Source organism: Leptosomus discolor, chromosome 3 (assembly GCF_034619465.1).
Source record: "Leptosomus discolor isolate bLepDis1 chromosome 3, bLepDis1.hap2, whole genome shotgun sequence".
NCBI classification, from domain to species: domain Eukaryota; kingdom Metazoa; phylum Chordata; class Aves; order Leptosomiformes; family Leptosomidae; genus Leptosomus; species Leptosomus discolor.
The window spans coordinates 37,664,066-37,691,161 of NC_141393.1; the positions used below are offsets into that span (position 1 = coordinate 37,664,066).

The window sequence follows — 27,096 nt, forward strand, 5'->3', positions numbered from 1 at the left end:
CTAGGAAAAACAATTCAGGTCTCAGAAATGAGGCAGTACCTGCAAAACTCAATTAACCATACCATTAGCCAAGCACAGTATTGATGATATTGTCAGATACTCTCTAGTATCAATGATTTTATAGATTTAATACTGCCATTTTTAATTATACCTCTTCCTCGTTCAATAAAGAAAATGGAATGCCTTAACTTCCTTTGGTAGGCTCTGTTTTGACTTTGTTGGGATAGAAAAGGAGTTACTGATAGTAAAACTGAACAGGCATCAGATAAAGGTGCAGGTGTTTTCATGGGAAGTTACTAACAGCAGTTCATGATGTTAGTTGGAATGGTTTGAGGAGCCCTGACATGAATGCTTCATTTGAGGAATGCAAGTCAAAGGATCAGATTCATAAGTATTTTTCCCTTAAAATAAGAAAACTAATTTAAAAGTACTTTGAAACCCCAAGTGCCACCTTGCCTTAAGGAGTACCAAGCAGTGCTTCTGTGAAGCTGACTGGAGAAACAGGTAGCAGCTGATGGACTGTGAACAGACTGTGCAAGCAACACCAGCATTTGTTCTACAGCAGCCTGGCCAAATGCTTTATTTTATTTCATAGCCAGATGCATGACTTTATAGTTAGTTATGTGCGTAGATATATACATATATACATATAGGGGACACACCATGTTTCTGCATAGGCTTCCCAACAGCTCGAACTTAGGCGGGCTTGTGATACAAGCTCATAACCAGCACCACACCTGACTAACTCACCTCTAAGTGTAGCCTAATCTTACTCTTTCTTCACTACTGCTGCTGGCAAGAGGCCTGCTCCCCCACTGACCCCAGAAAGCTCACAGTACTCTTTTAGTAGCTCTAAAAAAAACCCTAAAACACTGCTTTTCTGTGCTGCTCAAGAACTGGAGCCCAGCAGACCAGAAATCAACAGCATATACACAGGAAGCTGATTAAATACTTTAGTCCTACTGACAAGAGAGGAAGGCAGGATGTCTTATTCTGCCTTTCTCCTCCTTCCTCAGCTGTTGGCCTGGCTTTGTTCTGTTCTCACCAAGGCATAAAGTCTTCTTCACCTTAGGCGAGCTCCAAAATTTATAGCATTTTCTTTTGCTCTTCCTAGCTCTCCTGCAGAAGTGGGTACAGTTGCCAAAAAGAAAAAAAAAATATCCCCCCCTTTAACTTTATGGGCAAGGAATTAGAAATACAGTAATGTTTTATACTGACCTTCTTATGTCCTGGGGGGATTTCAAGAAGCCCCGCTAATTTTGCATTACTTTGGGAATGCTGGCATGTTCGTAGAGACCATACAAGAATTATTAGCAAGAGCAGAATATGTAAAAGCATCAAATGACTCTGACTTGTGGATGGAATTAATTCAAAAGAATTCGCAGGAGGAAAGCAGAAGAGGTTTACTACATGATAGCATCTTGCTATGCCAAACAGGTACTAACACAATGGTATCTTCAGTAGCCCTAAGGACATTAAACATGCTTGGTCTTCCATGGAACAGGCATACTTCCATCAACACAGCACCCCGAACATTTATCAGTGAGAAAAAAGAAATCCAAGAGAAATGAGTAGCAGTGCAAAGCATCAGAATAAAATAGTCAGATTTTCTGCAGCTCCACAATCCATTCTCAACCTGCAGTTGATCCTGCTCCCACGCTCCAGCCTAAGCTTCAGCAGAAGCAAATTGCCCTCAGTGAGTTCCTGCTGCAAAGGCCCCAGCTAGGAGCAGCGCGCAGGCTGCCGCTGTAGGGTCTGCAGTAGGTGCTGCAGATACCGGTACAGGGAGATACAGTCTAAGAAGGGTAAGTAGAGGAGGAAAAGTAAAGCTAAGCCAAGAAGGATACGTAGGCCTTAGGTCAACCTGCTATTCAGCATCCTGACAGCAGCAAAAACTGGCCATGCACACTCCTTGTGCCTCAGTAACCAGCTCTTTTTGATAGTCTGACCTCTCGAAGACAAAGCCTGTCTCTTTACAAGCACCCCGTAAGCTGGTACAGCTGTTCCGATTTGTAGTATTTGCCAGCGGAGCCAACACCAGCGCAACCAGTTGGGAGCGATCATGCCAGAACAGCCCCTGTCAGGCCCCAAGGCTGTCAAAGCATGGAAGAGCCAAACTAAGCAGAAGCAGCGTGCAAGGTATGCAGGAGAGAGCTGTTGCTAGAGGGGAGCTCAGCTCAGCTCTCACAGGCTGGGCTGGGGGGGGGAGGAAGGTTCCCGCTTTTGCTCAGCTTGTGGAACTGGTGCCACTGCACAGCCTCAGCACCAACTCCGCTCATTATGCGGGAATGGCAGTGTGGCCGGCTGCGGCGTACAGCTTGTGTGAACTCCTTACTGTACAACCCACAAGGGTGCTAACACAAAGAAAAGCTTTCTCTCATTCTTGTTTCTAAGTGGTTGTGTATCTATATTTACATGTACTGTGTCTATGTGCATGTGTACACACACAAAGAATACGTATTTTTGCTTGTACTCAGATAAAAAAGGTATGCCTTTGCAGCAGATAACAAAGCACTTCACAACAGAAAAAGTAAAATGCTGGGAGGATTTCAGTGCAGGGTAACTGTACAAGCGACATACTCACTTTATCTTGAAGCTCTCTCAAGAGAAATGAGAGGGGTTGTCCATGGAGGCTTCCAGACTGAGTTGTAAGAGGGGTGTTGATGTCAGCATGCGCATCCACCCAGATCACACCAAGGTGTGAGCACTGCCGTGCATGGCCACTGACAGAACCAAGTGCCAAGCTGCAAGTACAGGAGCAAAGACTTTAGTCACCATTTCTCCTTCAGAACAACTACAAGGACACTGGGAAGTCTCTGCAGCTTCAGTCAGCAACGTTGTCATGTTTCAACACATCAGACTTCTGTGGCAGTAAGGGGTGCACCCCACACAAACTACTATCATGATTCCAGGAGACTCCAACTAACTCTACAGGACTATACTTGGTACAGACAGATGAGAAAGAGCTCTCTTCTCTCTCCAATGTCACCCTTCCCACACTCTAATCTTCACCTGTTCTAGCTCCAAATGATCTCTTAGAAGATCTAGTGTACTTGCTCATCACTTCTGCTGTTCACCCACTTTTGGTTCCAGTCATGACACCATCCCCCACAATTCATTCTTACATGCCCTACCTTCTCCAACCAATTCTCAGACCAAAGGTTAGCGAAAAAGAGGAGAAAGATTGACACGTTGTAAGATCTATTACAAAATGGTCTGTGTACAGGTATTACAAACTCATCCTAAGAGCCAACATCCTGAGAGTTGAGGGGCAAGAGAGACACATCACTAAACATTCAGCAATAAAGAAACCGCAACAGTTCCTAAAGGGACCTGATGACACAAACTTTCCCAAACAGGAAAACCTCATTTGTATGCCTGCAGATCACAAAACAGTCTGGAACTAAGCCACACTGCCTTAGAAGGTCAGATTTTTGTAGCTGTCTTCTGTGTTGCACCCTAAAAGCTCCAGCAATAAGACTGAAATGCTGCTGTCCTATGGTACTGCAGGAAACGACCCCAAGTTCTTCCCACCCTCCCCTTTTTAACTAAAATCTTATACCCCAAGTGTCAAGCTGCAGCTGATTGCTTCTATTTCAGCTCACCTGTGATCACCTCCTATAGTCACACAGCTGTGTCCAGCGGCTACTGCTCTGCTTACAGCATCGGCCAATACCTGGCTGGCTAAACCCACTGACCGTGGATACAAAATCAGGTTGTTGTACAGTTCATCATTGGGAACTTGAGTGAAATTCAGGTCTCCAGAGTCATACACTTGGCATCCTGGAAACAGAGCAGCAAAAGGAGAAAATGAGTTACTTTAAAAAGTGCCCAGAGAAATGTTCAAAATATGGTGCCCTCAGAAAATCAGCTGGGCATGTATGAAAGGAACGACGGGAAGGGAATGGATTAATTTGACTATTTGCATGCACTTGCAAACAACCAGGTCACAACTTTACAGGCTCGAAAGCTTAAGATAGCATTGTGGCTTTAATTTAGTGATGAGATAGATACGACAATGATAGAAAGTCACCTAGAAAAAGTCTGGGTTTTTTTAATTATTTCTCAGCAATTTTAACATGAAAAAGTACCGTTTGTATTGCTGTCTTCCTTCCCTATCAGACAGGTAGTAACAGCCTTAAATATGCTCAGTTGCTTCAGCACAAAAGTGCCAAGTTACTAATAATGGAAATTTTCTTACAGAACTTCCAGGCAACTCCATGGAGGACGCACTAGCTCTTTGTAAGAGAACCTGTCCATTTTTTCAACACAAGAGTTTCTAAAGGCATTTTAATTCTGGGGCTTATGATCCCAGCCCTCTTTGAGGTTCTATCATTGCCAGTTACAACTGAACTGGCTGTTGAAGCCTGACAACATTCTGGCTCTAAGACTCAGCCTTTCCTAAAATGGATTTCTGTCTACTTACCCTGAAAAGGAGTCACTTCACAGATCAGGAAACAAGGGAACATTTTTGAGTGTTGTTTCCCCTCCTCCACCCAACTGGGAGCATACTTACTAATTGGCTGCATTTAAAGTTTAATTCTCTTTTGTACACATTACAGAGCTTATCCTTTGAAGCTCTCCTGTCCCATACCATGTGCTTTCTTAACAGTTATCTAGATACCAAGATTTACAACAGGATTTCCAGGCCAGAGCCTCTCAGTTTCAGATAGGCCTGTCGCTGCAGGCACTGATGAGGACTGTAGAGGCCCCAAGGTATTTACAGCTACACCAATAGTGGCTTAATAAATCAAGACCCCCCCTGAATACCAGCCATGCCCATCCCATTTGTTCCTCAGAATCACTAGTCTGTTCACAGCTCTAAGCATCCAGGCTAGCGCCTGACATTTTGCCTTTAGCTACCCTGTGCCTAACAGGGCAATCTGAAAAATTAAGGCAAGCAAATCAACATGAAGAAAGAGCCCACTTGGGGCTCTGGGTTTTCTGCTTAATTTCCATTAAGCCCTTACTCTAACGTCTAGGAAACAGACTCTGAATTTGCTTGGTGGAAATAATGTAGAAGTAGCATTGAGAAAAACATGACTTTATTGTAATTTCAACAGGAGCTTTGACTGGTGAAAAGAATGAAGGAAAATGGTTGAGTCACTTGTGAGAATTAGGTGGCTGGGAAATAGGCAAGCATACTTTTTACAGCAGCGACACAGATGGACATATGTTAGGGTATTTGCTAGGAGACGACACGTCAGCTGAGCACAGCTACTTGACAAAGGATTAAATAAATGTAGTCTCAGCCACTGTAAGAAAACACATTATCTGCAGAGACTTAAAGCAGGACAGTGACAAAGCACTCCCTGTTTTTCAAAAGGCAACACAGGCACACGGCAGCATTTTTTCCTCCCTTAGGCAATACCTAATTAGCCAGCAGGATGGCGGCTCTGGAATTTCAAGCCCATTTTGTTCAGATTTCAGTGTGCTATCTGATCTCTGTGTGACCAGTTACATTTTTACCCTCCGTTTCATTCTGCTGCAGTGCAGAATCAGAAAAGAATTGCAAGTGCTGAGATGTTCAGTGAATGTCAAAAATCTTTTTTTCATTTGTGTCTTCCTGCAAGGCTACTCCTCATGCATATGCACCCTGCTACACCAGGTCTGATGAAAGTATGGGAGCATGCCCAAGAAACAAGTTTTGGAAGTAAGACTTCAAGACACTGGGTCATTCAATAGGTATCAAGAGCTTCTGGAGATGCTGTACAAGTTAGTAATACCTTTGGTTTAATACCTCTGATATCTGTGGGAAGTAAAGCTGCTGCGGTTGGGAGCTGCATTCAGTGACTTACACATTGCAGGACAACACATTACAGTGTAATGGAAGGAAGGACTGCCACATACGTTTTGTTCTCTCTCACAGGACATACAAGTGCATCACAGTATTTTTACCCATTAAAGGATGAAAAAGAATAAAAGGAAATTGTATCATGAAGCCCCATGTTTAGATCAGTGTAAAACAAAGAACAAACCATGCCATCTTTCATACCGCTTCAAGGAGTCGGTTAAGATTCTTTAGGTTACACTGAAGGCAGGCCAAACACGGCAGTTTCTAGCAAATGGCTTTAGAGAAGTATCACTCATGTTCAAGCATTTCTTTCTTCTTTACCCTGACCTCCTCCCAGTCCGCATTTGTAAGGCAAAAAGACTTGGTTCAGCTTCTGAATAAAAAAGCCATTTGTTTCTTACGATCACATCATGTTCATACAGCTTAGTGGGGGTATGGTAGAGATGGATGGACAGACACACACACTTTTGGGGTCCAGAATTCTGGGATCTTGTCCACCTGTGGACAAATGGTACTCTCCTACCTCCTACATTAAGATGCCTCTCTCTATTTTTATAAAAAGGCATGATGTCTGTTAAAGACAATAGATGCCTTCAGTTTTTCTTACCATCTTCAAATGTTTATTGTTGTTCAGATAAAAGTTCATAAACCTTGTAGCAGCTTTTTTTTCCTCAGCTTTATGCTTCCCTCTTATTTCAGCCCACTGTTTTTATGTGCTTGTGGAGGATAGCTCAAGCTTTCACAGGGTGATAGGAAATGTTTTCAGCCAACTACCCAATGGCTGATTAAGATACAGTTAAATCTCATAATTACACACTAATCCAGTCCTTGAGCATTAACAGTATCTTTTCTTCCTACTATTTTTTTTTAGTTGTGCCTAGAGTTTTGAAAGCTATGATTAAATGACCTCAAGGCAACAGGAAAGCTTAGTAAATAGACACACACACATCATTTTCACAGTACATAGATAAACAGTGTATCCTGAAGTGATTAGAAGGGTGTGTATGTGCATGTGTGCACATCTATTTACTAGATTTGACCAGATATTAGAGATTAAACATGTACAGTTGTCCTAATGCTTACTGAACTGCAAAGATGAAGAATTTATGTCAAATTATTAAAGTAATTATTGATGTATTTTCTTAGTTTCTATTAGTCTTACACTTAAGGACCCAAATTGTTTTCCATTTCATCTGCCTGCTTGCACATAGTTTCGATTTAAAGAAATTAAACTAAATCGTTCTCATCAACGTTATTTTGCCCAACACAGAAACTGCTCAATGGATGGACATGCTGTAGTGCAGTGCAATCTGGTGGATCTTGCTGTTACTTGGCCATTAGTGAAAGATACATATAATCCACCACACCAAGCAATATGTGCTTACTTTCTTCGGTAGTGGGGGCACTCCCTATTTTAAGGTACTAATAGCTATAAAGAGCTTTTTAAATCAGCACAGAAAGTTAACATGAAGAATATATATTGGGCCTTTTAAGAGACAGTAGCTCCAAGTTCTGAAAATTAGAAAAAGATGTGGGCAGACAGGAAAGCCAGCTTCCTTACGTTCATTAGGAAGCACAGCATCCACACCATTTGTCAGTGCAGCACATCAGGTCTAGCAGGGATTGAAGCTCTTTCAAATGAAACGGTACTGTCCAGTACTTACAGGCTAAACACCACAGACATTTTGCTAGTAACTAAATAATATGAAATTGAGCATGATCAATAGAAGTCTTTTGTTCCACTTTCAAGCTCTAACAGAAATATTCAAATAAAAAATATATTATGTTTGATTCATTAGTCAATTATAAACAGCACAGAAAATTTATAACAACCAAGTCCACACAAGTCAGCTCCCTCAGCACTCTGGCTCAAGAGATCATCACTTCTTGAAGTGAGGAAAACTAAAAAAACCAGGCTCGATTCATCTATTTCTGTTACAGGGCCTTGAAAGAGATGAGGGAGATAAAGGTGACAATCTGAATACGAACACAGTATAGTTACATAAATAAGATGCATATATGCACAGCAGTCGTCCTGTTAGTGTGCAAAGTCATCTCTCTTCTACAGCTTAGGCGTGCAATCCTGGTTCAATGCCCCGCTCTGACAGAGTTTCAACACAGCTACCTGGGGGCACATTTCAGCCAAAAATGAATAAATTAGCTTGAAGTAGTTTGTACAGTAGATCTTTCCTAGGTCAACTTCTTTTGACCAGAACAGGTCAGGGAAAGGTCACAGTGGCATTCGACCAGCAGACCAGGGGATGGGTCTTCAGCCTGCACAGCCAGAACCAGAAATTTACCTGTATCTGGTAAGAGAAATCATCACTTTTCGTACTTGGGAGCCTAACATACTTCAGGGGAAAAAAGTTAGACATACAAAGAACATATTTAAGAAAATAAAGTTTGCTGCATGCCTTTTCAAATAAGCTATTAATTAGCACTGTGACTCAGCAAAAAGATGCTTGTAACTGCGACATAAGATGCCCTTTTAACAAGCTATATGACAATGGTAATGTTCACTTCCTATCATCTGAAGCAAAATACTGCTGTTTATTCAATACCCACAGCAGGCAGCAATTACTATAGAAAGTCACTTCCCTGCACAGATCTAGAGAAAATTTTCTTCTGTAAAAGCAGGTGGCTGCTATGTCTGGGGGAATTTAACTGGAAAACCTCTGGGCAGCAGCAGGGAAAGCCTCCCTCCCACCCTCCCCTATCAGGATACTGCACCAGAGCCAGAAGCAGAAATCTGATAGTAGGAGATTCAGCTTCCAAAATCCAGGCCGTCTGCTGACACTGCCCAACGGCATGCTGCTGTAACAATCACAACAACTCTCCCAGGCAGCAAACAGGAATTGGAACAAAAGCATGTGCAACATGAGATAGAAATGATCTCCTGACACTGCCTGTTGACACTGGGTATTTGTGAGCTAGAGAGGAAAAAAAAAAAAAAAAACTAAATGAATGGGAAAATTAAATCTTTCCTCTTCCGGGTTTCTAAACCCTGCTGAACTACTTTCAAAGGAATCTGGAAATCCCAGTTATTAGAGTTTACTTCATACTATGTGTTATATAAAACTGCTTACATGAAAGCATCAGTCCTGCAAACCATTTTCTCAGATTACAGCCCATTTAGTGAGCCACCACAGACACAGAAAGGCTGTTCAGGAAGCAATGAGTATTATGAACAATGTAGACAACCAACATTTTCCTTCCTGTGAACAGAACAAAGGGCTAGGAGCTGTTACCATCCTTCTTTTCCGTATAAGCCCACTGGCTTATGGTACAGACTTTGTAATCCTCTCAGCGGTACTGTCAAAATGTTGCACAACAGCAAACAAGTGACTCAATTCATTATGACCAGTGCATTCTGAAGCCTATTATAGACACTTTTAACCCTTCAGAATTATCAAGGGGGTGTGTTTGATAAAACTACACAAAGTGCATACTTTTGTTTTACATGAATATGAAATTCGGCTAGCAAGGTTCCCACTACAAGAGACAGACTTCACCAGCCTAGTTTAATCATAACCTTCTTGCCTAGAAGTTCATTACACAGGGTCTAATTCTCTTTAAACTGAATATGTATCTGCTGGAAGAAATTATTAGATACAGACATTTGATGGCTCAACAGGTTTCTGCCAGCTCTAAAATTTGACTTCCTAAAAGGCAAGTTCATGTCTCAGTAATTTCTGCCCTGCCTTTTGGAATTTTGAAAGGTCTGATTTTAGACTAAGTTTCTGTATCTGTAGCTATTTAAAAGGCTTCAGCTCACACAACACCAAAAGCAAATCCAATTCCAATTGCTGCCCTAAGTCTGTAGTCTCACGTTGTCCCTTGCATAAAATGAGACAAGAAGTATTTTTCCTGACCCCAAATCCAGCAGCCACCTCATTTCCCTTTGATAACAGTTTATAACCTTAATGTCTTATGAAATCCAGTGTGCTTGACCTGAGGAGGTCTCCAAAAACGTCAGTATCAGCTGTTGGGAAATATTTGCACTGTGGCTTGCATCAGAGATGAGAGGGGTGGAGCTATTGTGGTCTGCCACTCCACCAAACCACCCTGCACAAGTTCCAATTCCCTTCAAATAAGATTAATCCAGAAATAGCTCTAAGTGCCTGCTTGTGTTCTTAGATTGGGAACTGTAGGAAGTCATGATACTGAAACAGCTCTCCTCAACACCAAGCACCTTGTGTTTTAGATTGTTACAGAAATAAGTAGTAGTATATTAGTTAACCCAGACAGGTACCACTTGAGAGGAGGTGAGAGCAGAATATATCAGACTGCTGAAGTTCTTTCCCTCCCTCTTACCAACTGCAAGAAGCTAGCATCAGGCCAGCTCACTTCATATGCAAGTGAAAGATATAATTTTTTTTTTTAATCTGACTTTAGTGGCCCATTCCCTGCTTTTCACCAGGTGGTTTTGCAACAGAAATTTCCACCTTCCACCCAAAAATAACCCTCTGTACCATATTCACATAAGCACACACCTGCCATAGGTATCTTGGTGGGTCCATGAGAGACAGGATTAAAGTTTCAAATGAGAAAGTAGTAACAGATTCTGTGCACCATAAAGCAGATCAAAACCCAACTTACTACCTAAGTTTTCCCTCTGTCATCTCCCTTTGTGACCCTCCCCAGTAACTCCTCTAATTCAATGCCATTCATGGTAAAAAAATAAACCAGCATGTGCTCTGAATTTATTCCAATCCAGAGATAATTTTATGTGTGCAGAAATTCAGCTAAGTCATGTATTAAAAACTACTTTTATAATCTAAAAATATCAAGGATGCAGGGCATCACCATAAAATCAAAGAAATGCAAAACGCTCAAGAGCTCTGTTTGGTCCTTGAATCTAATCTCCCTTTATTGAAAGATCAGGAAGAAATAATCAGTCCAGGCTTCTTAATCTGTATCAGCATAGTGTAATTCTTCAGATATATGTGAACTAAACTGATATGAGGGACAATCACAATTAAAGCACCAAGTGAACTTTACCCCAAATCAACAGTTTCTTTTAAAGTGAGCTTCATGGATAATGCACAACCTGGAATACCTGCCAGCCAAATGGAAGAGGAAAAACACAAACAAACAGCGGATCAGTGACTGACACAAAGCTTTTCACTCCAAAGCAAAAGCAAGCAGATGGTGTCCTCCATCAGTGTGGGGAAGGGAAGAGAATCCAGACTGATCTACTGCAAGGAATGCTCCGACTCCATGTACTTTCACTGTTGGTATTTTTCTAGTAAGTTCTGAGGCTAGTTGTAATCATGCAAATATCAAAGGGTACAACATTCAAAAGGATAAACCCTAACTGCTGTCAGAGCACGATCCCCCATTTCCAGGGGCTTAGCCTCCCGTGCTCAAGGCAAGCTGTCTGATGAGGCCTGTCGTGAAGAAGCAACATAGAAGCAGCCTCAGCAGAGGCCTCCCCAAAACAGCTCTCCTCCAAAGCCTCAGCAGGGCTCCTGCTGCCTGCTGGGTTATCAGAGTCAGCTCCTGGCTGCCTTCCTTGACAGAGCAGAGCAGCACCTGCCCTTGATGCATTCTGACAACTGGCATAATTTCAAAGACTCACTGCAAATGCCAGTTACGATCAGTTCATTTGACTGTGCTTTGATTTTTGTCAAAGTATTAGTCTTTGAAGCTAACCAATCATGGCTAACCGACATTTGAGAGGTAAACCAGAATAGCAGCGTCCCTCAGATCGCTGTCTGTCTCTGTATAGATAAAAAGAGGTCATTTATGCTTGTTCCAGAATTAAGCTGTAGTACTACATAAGCATGTTTTACTGATATCACTTAACAGAACTGTTCATGCACATTTGTGTCTAACAGAAAGAAAGGAAAAAGGAATGCCATTTACCTGTTCTGTTTCACGTAAAAAAGGGAAGGTATGCCCGGGTAAAATAAAAGGGCATTCCCATTTCTGCTTTGTAGGGCAGAAGACTTAGCTGTTAGGCTAACATCTTTATGCTATATCCTAACCAATTTTTTTCCTGTGAATGTTCCCAGCAAATTAATAGACTTAGCTTTGACAGTACTGGCAGCAGATGTAATCAGGAAGAACCCATGAACAGCAGCATTTCTCATCTCAACAATGCAGATATTTAGCTAAACATGCTGCTTAAACTGCCAGCAGTTATTTAGAATTTTGTCTGTCTCCCATTTCAGCTTTATCAACGGCAGAAAATGTGAGGAAAGAGGCTAAAAAAGACAGATCTTGATGTTATCTATACAATAAAATTAGACTTTACTTGAATTCTACAGATGAGAGAGATTTGACTGGCTCTACTAAACTAGAAAGTCTTAAAAAGTTTAATACACTGAGCTTTGAAGAGAAACAACTGAGGTAAGAGCTAGTGCAAAGCTAAACTAGATTCTAAAATCAAGAATATTGAAACCCTGACTGATCTTGTTTCTAACATAAATGGATCTTTGTCAAACTACAGTCTGCAAGTCCAATTATGATGCAAATATAGGGCAAGCAGAGTGGTACAGTTTATCAAAGTCTTCAGGGATACAGGCAACTCTGTAAACACATATCTACTGGACTGGCTGATGAAAATTATTTTCCCAGCGCTGCAGCTGTAACCCTTGCCAGTCCACATCTGCCAGACCCTACACCAGTACTTCATTATGTGTACCTTGGTGCAATATTGAAAGACTATTTATCTTCCTCTTAAACTCTTCACCCGAGAAGATTTAGGTGGAAAAAGAGGAGATATATGTAGAAGTAGCTGCTTCATGATTTATTGCTAGGACTGAAACTAACCATGAGCAATGTTGGTGAGACAGCAAAGTTGAATCGCTATTTTTGGCAGCAGATGTCAGTAGGAGTGCAATGATTTTAGGCAAAGCAGGAGTGTACCTCCAGTCACACAGGATTAGCAACTCCATTCCTCTTTTAGAGGAGGTTACTCCTTTCTGAGTCATTACACTGACTTCCTGAATCCTATCACTAAAGAGCTTTGTTCCAGTCAAACTAAAGAGTAGTAATATAATAGTCGTTCTCTTTGACAAGTCTAGCTCTACTTCTGTCTGTAAGCCACATGTCTCTGCAGTCCACTAACTTGTTAAACTAGCAGCTCAGATCCAAACTTTGTTAATTCATCCTGGAGTAATCCAAACCAAATCCAACCTAGCCACATCCACCTCTAAATAAAGGAGGAAGGGAGGGGGAACAAAACAAAAAAAAAATAAAAAAGAAAAACACAAAAGAGGGAAATCAACAATAGTCAACATACAAGAATGAGTTCTTGGGAAGAAATTTTATACTACAGTTGTTCCCATGTTAGCAACAGGAGAGGTGCTCTAAGCCTCTAAGTCACCTCAAGGGCTACAGTAATCAACACAACAGCCATCTATTGCTTACAAAAATCTGACAACGGTCCTTCTCTCCTTCAAGTAAGAGGACTAGGCAACACTGGATTTAAGTTTGATCAGATTCTTTGCTCAAACTGGAGAGGTCCAAGAAATTCTCACTTTAAAGAGCTTCATACTTTGCATCTTCTGTAGCTTAGGTCAAGTGCATCCATCACCTACCTTCCCCACTCCTTCCCCCGCAAAGTCCAAGAGCCTCCACATATTGCATCTGTTTCTCTTTACTGCCAGAACAATACATGGCCCTACAAGCTTTGTACCCTTTCCTCCCCTGTGCCAGGGAGTTCTGGGTGTCTATTTTCATATAGCACTTTACTTTGGCAAGATTGAAGAGCCAGATAAAGTGTTAATATTTTAGTTTCCCTTAGGAGAGGAAGCAAAGCCAAAAGACAAACACCACAAAGGTGCATAAAAAGCCCCACAGGCTTAGTCAGTTGTATTTTAAATTATCCCTACTACAGACTTGCACACCCACTGGTTTTGGCTTGGGAGCTGGTCTCCTGCTACATCGACTCTGCTCCTGAACATACCTCAAGCTACCACCAACACTTAACAGTGTTCTGTCTGCTTCTAACAAGGGAATAAAAGCCAAGTTAACGGCTCAGATTCATCTCCAACAGTCTGGTACAGACTAGCGATACCATCTGCCTCCGAGCTCCCTCCTCGTATTTCAGCCTAAGCGTAAACAAGCTGTTCATAGGCAGTCATCGTTTTAGGCAGCCAAGAATTTATCATACCATGTAGGTATAGTCACAGTCTCTTTCAAGGGAGGGATGCCCCCAAAAAATAGAAAATGGCGTGGCAGCTCAGGCCACAGCAGTAGTACTATGGAAGAACAGAAATTAGGATAGGGTGAAAGGAACAATAAAATTCCCTCCCAAAGATACCAGGTAAGGAAAGCAAAATGCAAAACAGCAGAAAAAGGAGCAAACAAAGGTCTAGTGTTCTCACTCTCTCTGATGTAGCTTGACCACTATCAACAAAAGTCACTAATTCAGGCATACAAACACGAAAAGCCATGTGGTTGCTTGATATTCAAAGTAACAAAGTATATATATACACATAAGACTAAAACAAACAGAGGCAGTGCATGCACCTTACTACCCAAATGCTACATTCTAGAGGAGACTTCAGAGCATCTTCATTTTACACAGGTCAAACTGAATTTTAATATACAAATGGAAAATTAATAAATTAAACTTGGCTGTTTCAGGCAAACAGAAGAATCTGATCACCAGAAATCTCTTCCACTTGAAGCAAATGAGGGCAATTTTATTTGAGAGTTACTGTTAATACAGAGTTTTCATTACAGCCTTTCCCCCATCTATACTCCCTCAGACTGCCCAGAATCCACCCTCACTCTCCTACTGGGAAGCATCACTCCACAGCTGGCCTCATGCCTGATTCCAAGCTTGAGGTGACAAGGAAAACCATGTTTATAGCCTCCCTCACATCCCAGTGACAACCACCACTGCCACTCCCCTGGCCCCCCACAGACCCTATGGACACAAGTGCTTCAGAATTAGCCAATACAGGTGGGAGAACAGAAGCCCTATATCTTACGCAAATGTTATTTCTTTTTAAAAGAAAAGCCTGTTCTGCGGCAGCCTTTTTTTACCTGCTCCCGGAAAACAAGCAACGAGGTGCCATGAAAATTATTAATTCTTCTAACATAACAGATAAATAGAATATCCAAGTTAATAATGAGAATACTACTGCAGCTCCATTGCCTTCTTCACTGTATGAGAAGAAAACGCATAGCGTTAGAGAGACAAAGAAGAAAGCAGCTAAAGTTTTACTGCCAGTTCTGTGTACCACAGGAGGCCAAGCAATGGCACTATCACCACAATACTACAGGCAAAGCTACTCTGCCAGCCCAGGGAAGAAAAATAAACAGCCCACATACAAAAGCAGTCCTTTGTTAAGTTTCCATGAACAACAGACGTGCAGAATACAGAAGGCTCCATGGTAGTGTCCTCCTCAATCCACCACCCTAGCCTCAAGCAGATTGCCTTTGCAAGATACACAGCTCCTCTCTTGTCATTGTTCCAGTATAAGCCCTCACAGCAGAACCTGTCACAACCCCTGTGCCACCTGAACCTGTTCACCAGAGAGCTGCAGAGACTCAAGCAGCAATAAATATCAACACAGACTGAAAAAACAACCTTACCCCAGTGAAAGAATGTCAGCAACAGGAAACAAACTGCAGGGGAAGAAATCACAGTGCTTTTAAAAATCGTAAGGGAACAGCAAGAAAATATCTCCATGTGCATTATTGATTAATGAGTAAACAGTCCACAAGCAACTAAACAGTGAAAAAAAATAAGTGGAAGGTGAAAAATACTTTTAGTTTAGCTTGCTTCATTTCTATTCCCACAGCTTTTTGTTACTGGAGTCCAGAAACAAAAGGCTTGTATTCTCCTTTCTACCTTCTCTAAATTCCTATTGAAGTGAGCTGGTGTCATGCAAATGGGTTTTTTCTAGGTTTTGGGTCGGTTGTTTGTTTTTGGTTGGTTGGTTTTTTTTTTTTTAAAAAAAAGAATTCTTACAAAATGGAAATGTTAGATCTGAACTACTTGAAAGAAAACCCTAAGCCTTCCAGTATAAAATTCTGTCATCAATATAAAAATAAACTGCCTACAGTCTTGTCTAGAATAACATCCCACTTTCAAACCTGGTAACTTGTTAGTTTTAAATAAACTCTAAGCTCAGCAACGTCAAGAAGACCTGCTTTTATTCCAGTATATAAGACCTCTTTTACATACTGTATTCTGTTTGCAGAGGTTGTTGGTCATGCTTACTTAGAATTCAAGTATTGCCAAGGGTGGCATAGATCTCAACTTTGCACAAAACAAGCCAGAAAATAATGTCTACTCATTCGATTGCCAACCAGGAGTTTGCAGCTTGTGAATCATAAGATATGCAGGACAAGCCTACAGGGCTGCACAGAACAATAGCTTCTGTTTTAAGAGGTCTCATAACTAAAAATAAATTTGCTAGAGGGTTATTAGGCAATTATCTTTCCTCTGCATGCAAACTCCACTAACACTATTCACACATAGAGCAGATAACACAGTTCTTTCTGTGGTCCACCCCTGCATCCATCCCCATCACACAGTTTTCAGTCACAGTTTTTAAAGATTCTCCAAGACAGAGTTCAGCTTTACAAGCTTCCGTCCCTCAGGTCCTGTTTCTAATAACTGTGATACAGTTTTCTGCAGGTCTCAGCTTGTAGAATCAATAGATGTGGGAAGCTGAAACACAAATAAGCGCATGGACTTGCTTGAGTAACTGTAGCGGAAACAGCAAAAAGACCAGAAACTTTCCATTCACACAGTGCTATTTGAAAGTGTTTTCAAAGCAAAACTTCAAACAAGTTGATGCGCAAAACTGAAGATCTCTCCAGAAAGTTCTGAATTCCATCACTCGAAAGCATGCAAGTGTTCTAGGAACAAGCCAAGTAGCTGGTAATGAACATGGAAAAAGAAAACAGATGATGCGAGAAATGGAGGAACACGGCCGAGGGTATCACCGGCCGGATGCCCTGAGCGCAGGTAACGCTTTAACCGGCCTCACCTTTCCCCGGCCTTTCTTAACTCAGCGCGGGAGCCAGCGAGGCGCCCAGCGGGCCCACGCGGAGGACAGACGGGTACACCCGGCTGCCCCTGGGGAGCCGCAGCGCCGGCGGGCCCGGCCGCTCTTTGTCCCGGGGAGCCCCATCGGGCCGCCGGCGGGCGCGCACCGGCTGGGAGGCGACACGTCGCTCTTCCCCGCCACCGCCCCCCCCTCCCCCGCACACTGGTGGCCCCCTGGGTTCCCCGGTTCACTGCGATGAGCCGCTGCCACCTCCCCCCGCCCGCCCTCTCCCCGCGCTCGCAGCAAGCGAGCTGAGTCACGCTCCCCCGAAACGAGCCGCGGGAGGGATGCCCTGCCAGGGGAAGGGGGAAGTGAGGGCAGCCCCGCAGTCCCCGCCACCCCCCACCCACCCTCCACCCCGCCGGCGAAGCCCCCGACGCGGCGCCGCGCCTCACCCAGCCCGGCCAGCCGCTCCACCAGCCCCGCGGCGCGGAGGGTAGCGGGGCCGTGATCCACTCCCCGCCGTTTCTGCGAGACAAAGAGAAGGGGGGTGCGTTAGCCAGCGCTGCCTGCAGCCAGGTACGAGAGCCGAGCCGAGGGGCTCCGCCCGCCACCTCCTCAGCGGAGCGAAGGGCGCCGCTTCCCGCCCTCCCGCCGTGCCCACCTGCCCCCTGGAGAGCGGGGCTCCCACCAGCGCCACGGAGTGCGCCTGCTTGGGCAGCTGGAGCCCCGCGTCCGCCTGCTTGCGGAGGAGCCGGGCGAAGCTGCTGCGCAGGGCCATGATGCAAGCGCCGCAGAGCCGCCGAACGATGCCACCCGCCTTCGCCGCCGCGCCGCTCCTTTTAATGAGCTCCAGCGCCGCGGCCAGCAGCCGCCTCCCCGCCCCTCACACCCCCGCGCCGCCCGGCCAACGGCAGCGCCAGCGGCCGGAGGTGTGTCCCGCCCCCCCGCGGAGGCGGAGCGGGAAGGAGCGGCGCCTCTGCAGCGGCCAACGCCCCGCCCCGCCCCCGGGGCTCCCGCCGCGCCCGGTGCTCTCCTCCTCCTCCTCCTCCTCCTCCTCCTTCTCCTCGCCGGGGTTTTTCCACTCCCGGCCACCAACCCCCCCCGCGCTGACCGGGGGCGAACAGAGCTGCTAGCGCCCCGCCCCCCCCTCCCCCGGTCCCTTCCTGGCCACCTCCGCGCAGTCTCTCGGGGCAGGTGCAACACCGGCCGGCCCGGCCCTGCCCTGCCCCCCAGGAAGCGCCGGCCAGGCCCGGGGCGGGTCTCAGGGAATACCCCGTCCCTAGGCACTCCCCCTCCAGCTGCTCCGAGAGACCAGGCCCGCGTGAAACGGTGGAACTTGTGACTGCACCACCGGTGGGCACACCACCGCCTTGGCAGAGCTCCCCGGCCGGCCGCGCTGAGCTCCTCGCAGGAACGCTGCTACTTGGCTTTACTGAAGGAAAACCGGGGTGGCGCATTCCACCCGATAACCTCGATAACGCATTGAAGAGCCACCTGCCTCCCGTATCTGATCTCAGGGTGTCTTGGCCTGAGATGGTTCACAAGCTCTGAAAGCTCTTGCTGTTCCTGTACACAGCACACTTGGAGGATTACAGACAAGAAACGAGTTAAAATCTAGTAAATGCCCCCACCTTTCCTTTCTGTGACATGACAACATGACCCCTTACACACACATTTGAAAGAAAGTCTGGCAGTGTTCATGAGAAGAGAGATGACAGGGCCCAAACATGGTTCAACTGGGGCTTGCCAGTAACACACAACGAAAAATCCACACACGCTTTTGCTCTTAAGATTTCCAAGTCCTCTCCTTGCCTCTGTGCATCAGTGAGTTCCCATGCCTGTTGATGTGAATTACCATTACGACTCCCCCAGGAGCTCACACTTCTTTTCCCTCCTGTCACTGACCTTGTCATTGCTTTTTCTTCTTCTACCCCCTACTCTGATTTTTCTTTCCCTTCTCCCTGTCCCTAGGCTGTCATACCACAGCTCATACTTACTTACTTCAGTCCTTCTCACCTGCCATTTCAAACATTTCTTCCCTTTTAAAAAAACCTGCAACTCCAGTTTCAATTTTTTAGTTTTTCCACTCTCACTCCATCTCTAAACTCTTTTTAACGCCAACATTTTCTTCTCTGTTTCTGCACTTCCTTGTCTGCCTCTATTTTTGTCTCTCCAGGCCAGCTCACCTTCTCTCTTCAGCGCTCCAGCCCATCCCCCACCTCAGCTCTCCTGTCACGGCGAGATCCTGGACACACTGCCTGAGTCTGCCACCGGTGCGCTAGGCCAAGCAAAGACCTTGGCAGTGATCTTTTGACACCCCTTGGTTTTTCACACCCATTGCAGCCTCCTTTGCTGCACTTACAGGAACAAGTTAACAGGTTTATACATGTAGTACCTACCCCAGGGCGCTGAAAATACCATGAGTGAAGTAAATGGCTCACAGAGAGGTGGTGTCTGCAATTACAGCTAACGGATGTGCTCCAGGACTGCTGGAGAGCGGGAACAAATAAAAAGAGTTGGAATGATGGGTTGGAAATGACAGAGCTGCAGCTTTATGTCGCTGCCGGGCAAGTCACGCGAAGTCGTAACTGAGAACTAAAGAGAGCGCCGCACAAAGGCCCATGAAGTCTCCGTACACAAAGCCGAGTCTCCCATTTATTCGGTACTTAAGACGACAAGGAACCAGAAAGCACTGCTTTAAAGTTTGAAAAAAAAAAACAAAAGAGCTTGTAATACAGGACTGTACAGACAGAAAGATACAAACGGGGAAAAAATTCTGTCTCTTTTCATGACGGCAACACCACTCAAGCCTGCCCCGTTTAAAACTGCTATTAAAGACCCAGAGGAAACGACAGCGAATTATCCACATCTGCAAACCGCAGCAGCCCCCCCCCCCCCCGCCGATCGGGGGGCAGGGCAGGCGCCCGGCGAGGTTGGACCACGCGAACCCACACAGCGGCACCGCCCCGGACCGAGCAGGGCCGCGCCCCGCGGCGGCACCCTCGCTGCCGGGGGGAGGCCATCTGGCAGGGGCGAGCCAGGCTTGAAGCGCTCCCCCCGAGCTCACCTCAGCTGCGGCTCCTCCCGCACGGCCGCCCTAACCCCACGGGCTCTCCGCCGCGGAGCCGGGGCCGGATCCCGGGACGGGAGGCCCGGCGGCAGCAGCAGCCGCAGCGACGGCCTCGTGCCCTGCGCGCATGTGCCGCTCCTACGAGGCGCCCACGCGCCCCGCGAGCGCGCATGCTGGGGGGGGCGGGACACCGGCCCACCGGCCCACACCACCCCGCCCTCCCCGCAGCGAGTGGAGCGCCGGAAGTGCGCCGTCCCCGGGCGGGCCGCTCCAGGCTGCCTCTCGGTGGTTCCGGGGCAGCGGGATGGAGGAGCGGCGGTACCGCTCGGCGTCGGGGGCGCCCCTGGCGCTGCGGCGCCGCCAGCACAGCGCCTCCTGCCGGGAGCTGGCCGTGCGCTGCCCCCGCCTGCAGCTCCGCTCGCTTAGCGCCGTCACCTCCGCCGTCTGGCTGGCGGCCTACGGGCTCTTCGTGCTCACCGAGGTACCGGACACTCCCCGGGCCGCGGGGCACCGGCCTCCTCCCCCCTTCCCGCCGCCCCTCAGACCCCTCCGCGGCTCAAACGCCGGGGGGTGACGCGGGGACCGGGCGCTGAGCCGGCTGCGGCCCTGAGCCTGTGTCCCGCTGAAATCCCGGGAGGTAACGGGGGGGCTGTGGTCGCCACCCGAGAGGCTCGGCGGCAGCGTGTGTCCCCAGCGCCCGCTGGCCTTTGCCGAGCTGTTCCTGGGACATGGGCAATGCGGGCCCAGGAGGGCGGCCAGAGCCGGTGGAAAGGCGATCCCCGTGTACCCCGGGCCTCCTCCATGCTCTGGGAGCGCCGGGGTGGTAGGTCGTGGGGACGACGAGCGCACCGTGCTGGCCAGCTAGCTGCGGCCCAGGTGCTCCTGGTGGCGTCTCAGATGCCTCCATTGGTTTGTAGCCTCTTGCCAGGTGGGGGTAGATGTTCGTAGGGGTGTTGAGTGATGCCTAGTGCTTTCGTGCAAGTCCAAATAACAGATGCTTACTTGGAGAGATGAGTTGTGGGAATCTGGAATAAAGGATATGTTGAAGAAGGTGAGTGAGTGGTAATCCCCAAAGGGACTTTCCTGAGTGACTCAAGAGAGTGCTGCACGATGAATGTCATCTACTTGCTCGTGTTTCACAGCTGAGGCAGTAAGACCTTGGCAGTACAGATTTCAAAAACTGCTGATCAATCCAAAAGTATTAGTTTAGATATCTGATCTGTGACCCATACTTGCAAGGAAGGATCAACTTGTAGACTCGGACCAGTTATCTGCAGATTGAAGTCAGTAGCTCAACCAAAAAGGCTGGTCCCTGTAACCAATACTATGATTGTTGCACTTCAATTTTTTCAATAATCTTTCCCAAGAAATTAAGATGGAGATTGCAACAGTTGGCAGGTTCCTGATATGAAAGATGATTCACGTTCCTCTAGCGGGAAGGGCAGCTGTGTGGGAGTTATTTTTTCCAAAAGCAAACACCTCAGCCAGTGGTTACCACCCGCTGGCCTCCTGCTTCGTTTTACACGCGCTTCTGCAGCTTGTACACAAGGGACTGCAATCCTTCCTTCCTGCCAGGAAACCAGATCTGAGGGCCTCTCTCTGTGTGGATTGTTTTTTTTTCCATGATGACAAACTTTCAGAGAAGTCCTGTATCCTTTTGGTTTGAGTATGGCCACGCCTTCTTTACCTCACATGGTGGTACAGGCCCAGCTTGAGGGGTAGGGCCGTGCAGTTCTGGTCCTTTAGGAAGTGTCTAACTTAGATTCATGGGTATGTGCGTTGGAGCTCTTTAAAACATGTCCCGGAAATAGCTTGTAGGTTGCAGGGCTTTAGGATTTATTACCAGGTCTTCAGATGACTTGCTCTTCCCTATAGTTTCATCAGTTAAAATGTTATTTTATGTAAAAGCAGTCCTGAGGTTGCAGCATGCAAAAGACATTTGTTGTCAGACAAAGCGCAGGAGAAAGCAAGTGTTCTTTAGATTGGTATTTAAGGCAGGAAGAGAGATGAGCGTTTGAACAAGTTTAGACTTGTAGTTCCTAAGAAGAAAACCACGAGGCCAGGGATTTTTCCTAGAAATTTTTCTTCCCCTCTGAGACTCCACCCTCAGTTCTAGCAAACATTTCACGACACATCTCTGTCAGTGACATCATCTCTATAGACACCTGAGTTTCAATAAGGCCAAGTGCTGTGTCCTGCACTTGGGTCACAACAACCCCATGCAGCACTACAGGCTTGGGGACGAGTGGCTGGAAAGCTGCCCAGCAGAAAAGGACCTGGGGGTGCTGGTCGACAGCCAGCTGAACATGAGCCAGCAGTGTGCTCAGGTGGCCAAGAAGGCCAACACTATCCTGGCCTGTATCAGAAACAGTGTGGCCAGCAGGAGTAGGGAGGTGATCGTGCCCCTGTACTTGGCACTGGGGAGGCCACACCTCGAGTACTGTGTGCAGTTTTGGGCCCCTCACTACAAGAAGGACATTGAGGCTCTGGAGAGTACACAGGCAGGCTACCAAGCTGTGATATGTCTCATATGAGGAATGGCTGAGGGATCTGGGGCTGTTTAACCTGGAGAGGAGAAGGCTGAGGGGAGACCTTATTGCTCTCTACAACTACCTGAAAGCAGGTGGTACTGAGGCGGGATCTGTCTCTTCTCCCTAGTAACAAGCGATAGAACAAGGGGAAATGGCCTTAAGCTGCACCAGGGGAGGTTCAGGCTGTGTACTGGGAAGAATTTCTTTACTGAAAGGGTTGTCAGGCATTGGAACAGCCTGCCCAGGGAGGTGGTGGAGTCACCATCCCTGGAGGTGTTTAAGAGATGGGTAGATGTTGTACTTAGGGACATGGCTTAGTGGTGTTGATAGAGCTAGGACAAAGGTTGGACTCGATGATCTTGAAGGTCTTTTCCAACCGGAACTGTTCTATGATTATATGATTCTATGCTCTGTATAATACGCTGTCATTGATATAATACGTCATAACTGGCTGGTTTTGGTTGAGATTTCTGCACTAAACTCGAAAGGGAATAGAATTTTCTTTCCAGTTTTGGCTCCCAAGTCTTTCAGACCTTACTGTGAAGACTGATTTAAATCTCATTATGCATGTATCAGACAGCCAGGTGAATAAAAGGACTCCACCTAAGTAAAGCTGCCTTGTGACTGTAGCTTTAGCATTGTCTTTTAGTGCGCTGCGTTCAATGAAGTGCAAGACCAGAGCTCTGTCTTTGCTCGGCTTGTGTTACAGAACAGCATGGTGCTTTCTGCGGCTATCTTCATCACACTGATTGGCCTGATCGTGTACCTGCACTTCGTGAAGATTGACCAGGAATCCCTGTTGGTCATCGGCTCACTCGGCATTCAGGTGACTTCTTCCTATGCTTCAGGGAAAGAGAGCACAACCTTCATCGAGATGGGTCAGGTGAAGGATGTGGTTATCAATGAAGCCATCCATATGGTAATCACACACAGTCTTTCTCCTCCTGTGTCTGTGGGCACACTCACGTCCACTATATTTTCATGAGCGTGATTTACCAGAGCAATGAAACACGGCACCGCCCATAGCTTTACTGACGTCAGGAGCTTTGTTGCAGATTTCTCTCATTATTCTCTTCTCTGTTCTCTCACCTTTAAACAAATAATCTCAAAAGGCCAAATCTCTCCCTCTGTTAACACCGCTGACACTGAGCTAGTGGTTTTAGTTCTTTGTGGTGTACTGTTCTTACAAATCCTGATGCCAAACTCCGTAAGTAGTCAAGACAGAGATAAGACAGACAACACAAGAGATGATTTTTCCTATTGCTGGGGTTTTCTGCAAAGCTCCTGTAGAAGAGCAGACCTTACCCTTCCAGCATATGTGTGTTCTTTTCAGGTTAAAAATTTAATAGAAAAAATTGCAGGTAAATTTTTTTTTTTTTTGCTGTGTAAAGGTAGGAAAGCTATAGATACACATTTGTAGAATTGACTGTGGCCTGGGGTGATTTGCCTTGAGCCCAAATGAGTTGAAACAGATCCTCTTTCTACAATAACTCCAGGTTCTTGGATAGCATTTTCAAACCCTGATGATTTTGTCTGTTTGTTTTGTAGCAAAAAGTTATCTACTACCTGTGCATCCTCCTCCAGGACCCTGGAGATCCTCAAGGAGTATCTGAGGTTGTGCCACTCTTTCAGGTAAGCTTGACTGAATGGTGGAGAAACGTTTGTGCGTGCTGGTTATCTAAGTGTGTCTTTAGTCCACTACAGGTAGCTGATCACTGTTGCCTTTCCCAGACTGGGCCTGCAGGGTGGGTGGTATTGGAACTCTCAGAGCACTACGTACCGGGGATGGTTTTTTCAGTTGCTCTCCCTTCAGAGAACATGGAGCTGTGTCAATCCAAACCCAGCCAGGAAGTCTTTGGCTCACACAGGGTACCAAGGACTCATACAGCTCTCCGTGTAGTCTTATGCTCGGTGTTACCATCGTAACTATGGTGCTGTGCTGCAGCTGATTTTCTGTCAGCTCTGTGTGCCAGAACTGCTCATAAAAACCTCCTTGGCATCAGACTGACTTTCCCTGTCTCACCCATTGACAAAGATCACAGTACAAGCTGGGAGCCATTTGCTTAATGTATAATAACTTGTTTGCTTTACCACTACCCTGTCTCCCCTTTCTCTTCTCTTGCTACCTTGTTCTGACTGTTCGTAATCCCATTTTTGGAATGGATTTTCTTTCTGCATGTACATGCCTAACACGACGATGCCCTGATCCTGGAGTGGTGGTAAGCAGTACAGAGGTACCTCACATCTTAGACTGCTGAGGTTTATACCCCTCTCTGTCCTGAAATCATCTGCTGCCAGTGACCATCATTTTCTAGTCCACATCCAATTTATGACTGGATACAGTTAGTCTTCAGCGAAATACTTATGGGCATAAATAGACTATTCCATTGACACTTGCTGCTAACTCAGTCCCACAATTGTAAAGACGTCTATTAACAATAATATAACTTAATTATTTCACACATAGTCAAGAGAAAAAAATGGATTTACTGGAAATCAACAAGAGACGACTTGTGGAGAGCTACAATCAGGAACTTGGTTTTAGTTGCACATGTTCCTTTACAGTTTCAAAGGGGTTGCCTGACATTTGTGTAGTTTCTCTTTTCTTTTTTTTTCTAGCTCAACTCTGAACAGTTTTATTTTCACAGAAATATCTTAGTATTAGCAGAGTTGACGCCACCAGCAAAGGAGGTACAGAAAGAGCTGTGTCAGTTTGCAGTTCAGTACCCATCAGCAGTTCTCACTTTAACGTGCAAGTTGGTACGTTACTTAGTTTTGAAGGAGCAGTAATTAGTAACTTCATTGCGTGTCCTTCATTGGGTTCCTCTAAGTTATGTCAACCTTCAAAAATACAATTTACCGAGTCACTGAGCCCAGGAGCACTTATGCGCTGAATTGACCTATCGTTCTCTTAAGTAAGGAGATTGCAAGGAGAGGCGTTTGATGGACTTTACACAGTAATGCTGTTTGGGAGCTCAAAAGTCATGGGACGATAGGGACTGTGGGATCGGGAAACTTTCACCTCCTTGCTGGTTTTAATCTGGTCCAGGTTGGAAGTGTTGGCATATCATTATACTTTGACCACCGTTCGCTGTTTGTGTGAAACGAATTGATGTTCGCAGCTAACCTTCCCTGGGCCTTTTGTTGACAGTCCTAGCAGAGGCCAAGGGCCAGGTGTCTAAATTCCCTGTCCTGAAGGTAGATTTTTCAGGGTGAAGATCTTCTAGGGTGGTGGATTAGCGTATGGAAATCTGCTGTTTGGTAGGTCTCTAGAAGGAGTATGGCCAAACAGGTGAATGGGTTGGGAGGTGTGGATGTTCTTCTGTGCTGTCGCTGTGAGCTGAGAAAGGAGAGGATTTCTGATTTGGTGAGAGATTCAGGCTAACTGCGGAATGGTGGTGCATGTTTTGACCTGACAGCTTTAATGACATTTTTCACCACAGAGCAGGTATGGCTTATGGAATGGCTTTGCATTCCTGTATCACCAGCTTACATCAAATGCCTCCTGGAGTCTGGTGCATTACTCCTCAACAAACATGTAAAAGGGAAATCTATTCTCCATCGACTTAATGTGAGAAAGCTAATCAACTACAGCTATCTTGCTGTTGCCTTCCTTATACAGGCATGCTTGTGACAGTCAGCTTTGTGTCAGCTGTCTCCATATTCCTTTCTCTGCCTGACAATCTCACTAGTGGGAAGATAAAGCTTTCCAACTCTTTTACAGCCAGTTCAGAGCCTGATTCTCTGTTGTTTGACTTAAATTCTAGAGCTCCAAGCCACGTCTGGACTGCTTGATAGAAGTATACAAAAGTTGTCAAGAAATCCTGGAGCAGAGGAAGACAGCTCCACAGTCAAGTGGAATAAAATAATAGTAAAAAAAAAAAAAAAATCAAGGCAGCAAACTTGCAGCAAGACTTGGAGAGACACATGGCAAAGCAAGCGAAACTGCTCCATGCCTTTTTTTAATTAGATGAGTAGAAAGTGGTGCAGCAGTACAGCGATGTTAGGGCTAAAGGCCTGCACAGACTCACAGAGTTGTTGCAGAAAATGTTAGCTCAAGCACAGAAGTGAATCTTGAAATCCTCTGCTATGAAGACAGGTGAGCAGAACGTTTTAGATTCAGAGAGAAACGGTTTTATCTTGCCTCTCCAGAAAATAATTATGGGGAAATAGGACAAAGGGAGGCAAGAACATGTACCAAATGTTTGCTCTTTTGTGGATCTGAAAATTATGATAAACTCCTAATGTAACCTTGGCTGGACTGCCAAAAATAAGATTTTTTTTTGTTTGTTTCTGTTTAACCCTTTGTTTGAAAAAAGCATATAGCACTCTAAATAGCAAAGCTGATATGTGGGCTGGGATAGTAACTTCCTGATCCACAGGAGAATTTCAGAAAGAAAATAACAGAAAATGAAAATATACTGTTGCATTCAATTATGTTTAATGAAACAAACATAGAACTTTGACTTCTTCAGGGATCTGCTTGAAAGGGTCCCATGGGACGGGGCCCTAGAGGGAAGAGGGATCCAAGAAAGCTGATTGATAGTCAAGGATCACCTCCTCTAACTAAGCTCAGGATCAGTCCATCCCAATGAGCAGGAAGTCAAGCGAAAATGCCAGGAAGCCTGCATGGATGAACAAGATGCTCCTGGAAAGACTCAAACACAAAAAGGAAGTCTACAGAAGGTGGAAGCAGGGACAGGTAACCTGGGAGGAGTACAGCAACACTGTCTGAGA

At 45.7% G+C, this 27,096-nt stretch overlaps 2 protein-coding genes across 2 annotated transcripts in view; one reads left to right on the forward strand and one right to left on the reverse strand.

Annotated features, from left to right (window-relative positions):
- ARG2 (arginase 2) overlaps nucleotides 1-17,536 on the reverse strand; it is a 21,467-nt gene extending 3,931 nt beyond the window's left edge. Inside the window, exons 1-4 of the mRNA XM_086461979.1 lie at nucleotides 17,420-17,536; nucleotides 17,211-17,283; nucleotides 3,606-3,783; nucleotides 2,585-2,744 (exon numbers count right to left, since the gene is read on the reverse strand). Coding sequence (XP_086318105.1) covers nucleotides 2,585-2,744; nucleotides 3,606-3,783; nucleotides 17,211-17,283; nucleotides 17,420-17,536 — 528 coding nt within the window. The remainder of the gene's footprint in view (nucleotides 1-2,584; nucleotides 2,745-3,605; nucleotides 3,784-17,210; nucleotides 17,284-17,419) is intronic.
- Nucleotides 17,537-20,132: 2,596 nt separating this feature from the next.
- PIGH (phosphatidylinositol glycan anchor biosynthesis class H) lies at nucleotides 20,133-26,235 on the forward strand. The gene is made up of 4 exons (XM_086463370.1): nucleotides 20,133-20,309; nucleotides 23,069-23,278; nucleotides 23,908-23,991; nucleotides 26,127-26,235. The coding sequence occupies exons 1-4, from the start codon at nucleotides 20,133-20,135 to the stop codon at nucleotides 26,226-26,228; spliced, it is 573 nt and encodes a 190-aa protein (XP_086319496.1). The 3' UTR covers nucleotides 26,229-26,235.
- The last annotated feature ends 861 nt before the right edge of the window (nucleotides 26,236-27,096 follow it).

Bases quoted from the DNA above. Each gene is read 5' to 3' on its own strand.
- PIGH (XM_086463370.1), top strand. From the start codon at position 20,133: ATGGAGGAGCGGCGGTACCGCTCGGCGTCGGGGGCGCCCCTGGCGCTG. The intron at 20,310-23,068 runs GTACCGGACACT...CTTGTGTTACAG, and splicing joins GGCTCTTCGTGCTCACCGAG to AACAGCATGGTGCTTTCTGC. The intron at 23,279-23,907 runs GTAATCACACAC...TTTGTTTTGTAG, and splicing joins TCAATGAAGCCATCCATATG to CAAAAAGTTATCTACTACCT.